General features: G+C 39.2%; 1 protein-coding gene across 1 annotated transcript; it reads left to right on the top strand.

Moving 5' to 3' along the window:
* The first annotated feature begins 2,063 nt into the window (after positions 1-2,063).
* On the top strand, positions 2,064-7,529 carry DMRTA1 (DMRT like family A1). The gene is given in 4 exon segments (XM_017884096.1): positions 2,064-2,825; positions 2,828-2,872; positions 2,875-2,973; positions 6,293-7,529. Coding segments are annotated over 4 exon segments (1,515 nt in total). The 5' UTR covers positions 2,064-2,302; the 3' UTR covers positions 7,141-7,529.
* The last annotated feature ends 10 nt before the right edge of the window (positions 7,530-7,539 follow it).

Here is a 7,539-nt window from a genome sequence, read left to right as displayed (position 1 = left end):
CACTTAAGGCAACGAAGTTCTTCTAAAATATAATAAAATTCTCATTTAGCATTTGAAATATCATTCTTAAATATTAATATTTATTTTAAAACCCTTCTATTAATAAAAGTAATACATGTCAAGAACCTAGGTGTTAGGAACAGTAAAATATATATCTCATTATATGCATTATGATTTAGGTATGTTATCTCGTTTAATCCTTAAGTAACCATACGATTATTCTCATTTTACAAATGAGAAAATTGAGGATCAGAGTTAGATAAAGTAACTTACTAAAAGTGGAGCCAGAATTTGAGAGCAATACTTTTTGACTCCAAAACCACCAAGACAATGTTTTCCAGACCTCAATTTCTTTTGCCATGTATGAAATTATCTGCATAATTCTTCATTTAAATTGACAAGTATTTAACTTAAATACATTTATATAAAGACGATGTTTACTTTCTTGGATGAAAACCAATATATATAATTATAAGATAACTTTAAAATCAAATAAAACAGAAAATATCGCTAAATTCTAGGTAAACATTTTACTTGCTGCTCTTTGTTATTATTGAAAATACAATTAAAAGGTATTTTAAAATTTAAAAGACATACTTGCATTAAGCTGACCATTCCCATTATGTAACCAGAAGCTCCTAAAAAGAATAGAAAAGAAAACTGCTTTCTCATTAGGTAATTCATTGTATTTTAATGATCCATGTAGAACTAAAAACTCATCTCCCCTAGGATGGATGTGAGTCCACAGTTAGGGCATCAGTACATTTTAGGCAGGAGTAGCTTGAGTAAAGATAAAGAGTTGTGAGAAAGTTTGGGTATCACAGAGCACCCAGAGGTTATGAATTCCTTGAGTGGTAGTTCTAAACATTGTATGTAATTATTACCTTCAGAGTTTAAGACACAGATGAAAAGACTCAGAATATATGATGTAGATTGGAGTGTCCATCTCTTTTAAAAGTTCCCTAGGTAGTTCCAGTTCTTAGGAGGGGTGGAAAACCTCTACGATAGGATGTTTGAATGACAGGATGGTAGTGGTGGTGATGGTGTTGAGTAGGTTGGTAGGAGAAAGGCCAGGTAGATCAGCAATGTCTGCTCTGAATGTGAACAGGTGGAATGGTAAAAATATCATTATTACTTGCTATCTTAGGGATAGAAAATGAATAACCTATCCAAGGCGGTTGGATCTTGAAGAGCTGGCAGAGTGCTGACGCTACCTTCCATTAAGAATAAACATTCATGAATTTTCTATCTCAGAGGCTCTTTTGATTTAAACGTCTTGTGATCTTTTCTTATAATTAAAGGCATTAAATTCATATGTGAAGAATTTATGACAGTATATTTAAATAATGATCTAAACGACTTTCTCCAATACTTTACAATAGACATAAATATTTTTGAACCAGCTTTAACACAATTACTGCCTATAAGTAGGTGCAGAGAAGAGTTTTATAACTTTTTTAAAGCAGCAGCATTTTAAAATATAATACACAGAATCCAAATTTGCATGTGTAAATAAATAGAATGCATGAAAAGAATCTGAATGTGAATTAATTCCCTTAATTATTTATCCATTGTTTTGATGCTGTCCTAAGACCCATTTAAAATAAGGCATCTTTCTGGTGGGTAACAAATTTGTAGTCTATCAAGCTGGGCTCCCACTAACATTGGCCAAGCTGCTGCAGACATGACTTCATCTGGGAACACGAAAGGAGAACTCAAAATCCAAATCTTCATACTTTCTTAGGAGAAGCGTGGAAGTGGGAAAAGGAGAAATTCAAACTCTGCTTAATTTCAAAAGGGCAGTAAAAAAGGGGAGGCTGCAAAGGCTAGTTTACAAAAATAGACGTCGAGAACTCCTGGGGAAGAAAGTGGGCGAAACGGGCTTTTTTGGGGGGAGGAGACATTTGCAGCTCATCGGACGGATTCCCCGCCGCCCTCCTCCCAGAAGGTCCCCACTCCCTGTCCCGGGCCCTCCCCTGGCTTCCGCGCTTGGCCGGGAGCCTGGGTGGGCGGGGTAGCCTCTCCAACCTCTCCTTCTTGGCTGGAGGCACAGGGGCATTAACTTAGCGCCCCGGGACTCTGCCAGGCTCACGGGACAGCTGCACCTCTCAGCTTCTCCAGCTCTGGGACGCGGTCGTCCCAACTCCCTCCGAGTGGAAAGAGTGCAAAACTTTTGTTCGTGCGCGGGTGGGGCTCAGTAGTACCACGGCGCGTCCTGCCCCGGCTTCCCCAGCCTCCCAGCAGGGTTAGCTGCGGTCAGAGCACTTTCCACTTGCGACTGCCGGCCAGAAACTTCTCGGGAATGGAGCAGTCACACTGTGGCAGCAGAGACCGAGGCGGTAGCGGCCGACCCCACCTGGCCCCTGGGCTGGTGGTGGCGGCTGCCCCTCCGCCCCCATCCCCGGCGTTGCCGGTACCATCCGGGATGCAGGTTCCCCCAGCGTTCCTGCGGCCGCCCAGCCTTTTTCTGCGAGCAGCGGCCGCGGCCGCTGCCGCCGCCGCCGCCGCCACCTCAGGAAGCGGAGGCTGCCCGCCGCCTCCTGGGCTGGAGAGGGGGGTGGGCGCGGTGGGCTGCGGCTACCCGCGGACGCCCAAGTGCGCCCGCTGTCGCAACCATGGAGTGGTGTCAGCGCTCAAGGGCCACAAGCGCTTCTGTCGCTGGCGGGACTGCGCGTGTGCCAAGTGCACCCTGATCGCCGAGCGCCAGCGCGTCATGGCCGCCCAGGTGGCGCTGCGCAGGCAGCAGGCGCAGGAGGAGAGCGAAGCCCGGGGGCTACAGAGGCTCCTGTGCTCGGGGCTCTCCGGGTCCCCCGGGTGTCGGGCATCCGGGGCGGCGGCAGAGCCGAGAATCCACAGTCCGCGGGCGGCCCTGCGGCGGGGCTGCGCTGGGACAGGGTGCCTTGAGACAGGCCATTGGTTCCACGACCCCCACTTTCGAGGTTTTCCAGCAAGATTATCCTGAGGAAAAACAAGGTGAGTTGATCTTTCATTTGTTCTTTGCTCAAGGAAATGGTTGTTCTGGAAAGAAACTCTGAAACAGGCCGGCGCGTCCTTAGGCGGGCAGGAATAGTTGTTTAAAAGAAGCACTTTAAGTTCTGGGGAACTGCTCAGCAATATGGACATTAATAAGTGTGAGAGACACATCGCCTTCACTTTGGAGGAGTTTACTGTTCCTTCCCTCAGGTGATAAGATAATGAAAAAGTGAAGCATGGGTGGTAACAAATGAGCAATTCACCCTAGGAGTAGAGTTATTTGCGCGGAAGTTGATTTGACTTTTCACTGTGTGGATAGAACTTCAAGCAGGCATTGAGCAAAAAGCTGAGTGAGAGGTGCTGTGTTTGAGTGTGCTCTGTACTCTTTTGAGACAGGGTCTCACTCTGTTGCCCAGGCTGGAGTGCAGTGGCGCCATTATGGCTCACTGCAGCCTCAACCTCCCTAGGCCCAGGTGATCCTCCCTGATCTGGACTGTTTTCAGCTGTAAAACCAGAGCTGATTTTGCGTGGGAACTCTGATAGTTGGGGATGCAGTTCTTTAATACATGTTGGGGCAAACATTTGTTGCAAGCTTGATGTGGGGAAGAGACTGAAATATACCAAACTGTCATCTTTCTTTCTTCCTTCACTCTGAATTGTTTTTGTAAAATGTAATTTGTAAAACCATAAGTAAGAATTTCAAAGTTCAATGTTAGAGGTTTTTTATCCAAGGAGTTTTCATTATTTTTCTCTTATTTTTTGACTGCAAGTCAGTTGCCTTCATTTCCTGCGTTAGGAGATATATTTTAGTGAACTTCATAGCCCTCCACAGGGCCTACTAAGCAGTGGAAATATCACTGTGATGTTTTCTTTTTTTAAAAAAATAAGTCCAAAACTTGTACAAAACTTATAAAGTTGTATTATATGAAATTGTATGATAGCTATACAGTAAACTATTAATTACAAACCTTCCTTGAATTGTGAAAATTGCATGTCTCAACAGATTTTTCGCTCAATGGCTGCCTGAAGTTCTACTCACACAGTACATTTGAAAAATACTGGTCTGTGAATTGACATGAGGCATTCAATTCAGAGTGAATTTTGTGTTTACATGTGTCAACTTTTTGTATATATTCTAATTGAGTAGGTAAAACAGAGTTTATACAATTCTCATGAAAGATCAAGGGTGCTAAAGAGCAAAGTTATTAAGTAAAAGTGACGTGAAAGAGAAGTAAAAGTGAAAATTCCTGAAACTACACCGATAGTGAAATGGCTGACAGCTCCCTGCGAGACACTGATTTATGTGATTTCTAGTTGGTACCAAAGTGTTCTGTTTCATAGAGCTAATTATTTTATTTTGTTGTTTGCCTCAGATGATGCCCCTCCCCATAAAAGCAAGCTAACATTGAAAGGTTACTTCAATAGCTTTCTAAATTGACTGCTCCTCTTACACAATAGCCATGAACTGTGGTAAAATAGTCTATTTAATTTACTCATTCATTGGACAAAGACTAACTGTGATTTAGAAGTGAACAAGCTTTTCCTACACAAAAGAACCTTATATTCAAAAGAAGGCAGACTATATGTATCCAAAAACTACAATGCAAGGCTTAATATACAATGATAAATGCAATAGAAGTACAGCAAGCTGTAGGACTTAAGAAGACAGAGAGTTGAAGTAAATGGTATTATATTTTAAAGACACCATATTTTCTAAATAATCTTATGCAAATTGGTGTTTCACTACATATATTGTACGATGAGTAAAATATAAGGACATTATTTTATGATTTCATGCATAACTTGCTATAGAGATGAAATGTTGATAATTGACATGTTGAGGGGCATGCTCATTCATATTTACAAGTAAAGTGGAATGGAGGACTAATGCTAATCTATTTCCACTTGGCAAATTTCATTAGAAAAGTATTACTGTGTTATTTGAAGTTGAAAATACTATAGAGTGTAATTTTTGCAGTAGTGACATTCTTTTTTTCATCATATGCTTATGGGAACAGCATTTTGAACTTCAAAACGCTAAATTGTATACACTTTAATTTTAAAATAAACTATAGCTATTTCTTTAGAATTTAGAACTGAGTGCTTCTTAAGAAAATTGGAGAGAACATGAAAGTATTGCAAATCATATTTACAAATCACTGCCTTAGGCAATATTTGTTTTGTTACATTCATAAACTTGGTAGAAAAAGAAAGTTGGACAGAATTACTCTGCACACTCCACTTAGCAGTTTACTCTTACCTATATATCTCTAGGATAATAGAAAATGTAAACCAAAGTAAAAGTTATATAGTAAATACGGCTATTTTAATTTTTCTGGTGTTAACCTAGTAAAGGGTGTTAAAATATTCTTGTTTGATTAATGTGCTCAACATGTTGAGATAGAAAAACCAGAACTTTGTGTAAAAGTACTTTTAGAACATTGCCCCTAACATTGGAGGAGGGTTGTGATTTAAAGCAAATGCCTAATATGTTGTTTTTAAAAGACAATTTGAGGATTCATATAGATTGCAATAGGACAGTTTATAATTTTCTTTTACAAACAATTTGCTTTTAAAGTCTGTAACTGATATTTCTTAAGGATTCAAAAAGAAAGTACATGTTTCATAGAGGATTATGAAAAACACCATCTGTATCATTTCTCAAAATGAAATATGCGAGCTCTAGTATGATTTGGGATTGACATAGCAATAGTACTTATTGGTTTAAATTTGAAATGAAATGAACAATTTTGTTTTTTTACATTATTCAAGTAAATTAATTTTAACCTGAAATATGAGATAAAAAAACCAATTGTTAAAATTCAGCATTAGTGATTAAATAGAATATTCATTTTCAAACTAAGATTATTCCTTTTATTCCCTGTTCATTTTATTTAGTTTTTTTTCCATAGTGTCATTTTGAAAAAATATCACTTAGATAACAACAAAACTTAGGTGACATTTAGGAAGATCCCACACAACCAAGATAGAACAGACAGCATGCCACATTGGTGTTATGCAAACAATTTGGGGTAACAATGCACTGTCATCTTCTGATTCCTAAATATAACTGCATTTTAATATTGCATATCTTTGTATTCTGAAATGATATAATAGTATCTTTTTGACTATTCCAGCACCTGCATTTCTGAATAATCTTTTAAATTTGATTTATTCATTAAAATGTCTTTGAGTATATAAATATTACTAATTATTAGGAGTGAATGAATTATATTATCCGGCATTATTTTGAAGTGAGCAGTACTATGTTCTGGGAAGTTTTCCCTATATTTGATTGTTTTTTTCCCCTCTTCTCCAGAACAAAAAGAGAGTAAATGTGAGTCATGCCAGAATGGACAAGAAGAACCGATCTCCAAATCCCATCAGCTTTACCTGGGATCATCTCCTAGGTCTAATGGTGTCGTTGGGAAACAAAGTATCGGGTCATCTATTTTAGAATATTCCAACAAGCATGATAGTGTCCTCTCTCCTCATCCTGGAGAGCAATCAGGAGGTGAAGAGAGTCCCAGGTCCTTATCATCCTCTGATCTGGAATCAGGAAATGAAAGTGAATGGGTCAAAGACTTGACTGCGACCAAGGCAAGCCTTCCTACAGTGTCCTCAAGACCAAGAGATCCTCTTGATATCCTTACTAAGATTTTCCCAAACTACAGGCGCAGCCGGCTAGAAGGCATTCTACAATTCTGCAAAGGGGATGTGGTCCAAGCTATTGAACAGATTTTAAATGGCAGAGAACACAAGCCGGACAACAGGAACCTAGCAAACTCAGAAGAACTGGAAAACACAGCCTTTCAGAGAGCTTCAAGTTTTAGTCTTGCTGGAATTGGTTTTGGAACTCTAGGTAATAAATCAGCTTTCTCTCCTCTTCAAACTACTTCTGTTTCTTATGGAGGTGATTCAGATCTCTACAGCTTAAATCCTAGAGTAGGTATCAGTCCATTAAGGGTGGCATATTCTTCTGCAGGAAGAGGGTTATCTGGTTTTATGTCACCCTACCTAACACCTGGGTTGGTACCCACCTTGCCTTTTCGGCCAGCTTTGGATTATACCTTTTCAGGGATGATTAGAGATTCTTCCTACCTTTCCAGTAAAGACTCAATAACTTGTGGCAGACTGTACTTCAGACCAAATCAGGACAATCTGTAATGTATATGCCCATTCTCCCTTTCTGGAGTTTTTCCAGAAGCATGTAGTACATGCACGTGCACACACATACACACACATCCATTAATATACTTCAATAAGTATGTGAGTGGATTATGAGGTCTTAAAATGCTAGTTTTTTTTTTCTCAAGCAATATAATAGGTCTTAGATCTGAGAACTCTTCATTAGCATTTATCAAGTGAAAGAAGTAAATTTGAACATTATGTAAGGAAATATTTAGTTTAATGAATTTTCTCCCTAAATTATCATTTGTAAAAATTTTTATTAAAACTATCCTTTTATTTTATTGAAAAGTGGAATTTTTTGTGATAAAATACATTTGTAAGTGTAAAGCAATCCAGCATAATATAAAACAAAAGGAAGAATTGAACAATTAAGGC

This window comes from Rhinopithecus bieti, unplaced genomic scaffold (genome assembly GCF_001698545.2).
Source record: "Rhinopithecus bieti isolate Rb0 unplaced genomic scaffold, ASM169854v2 scaffold_1403, whole genome shotgun sequence".
Taxonomy (NCBI): Eukaryota; Metazoa; Chordata; class Mammalia; order Primates; family Cercopithecidae; genus Rhinopithecus; species Rhinopithecus bieti.
The sequence above is the reverse complement of the archived record's forward strand: the minus strand, read 5'-3'. Positions and strand labels throughout refer to the sequence as shown.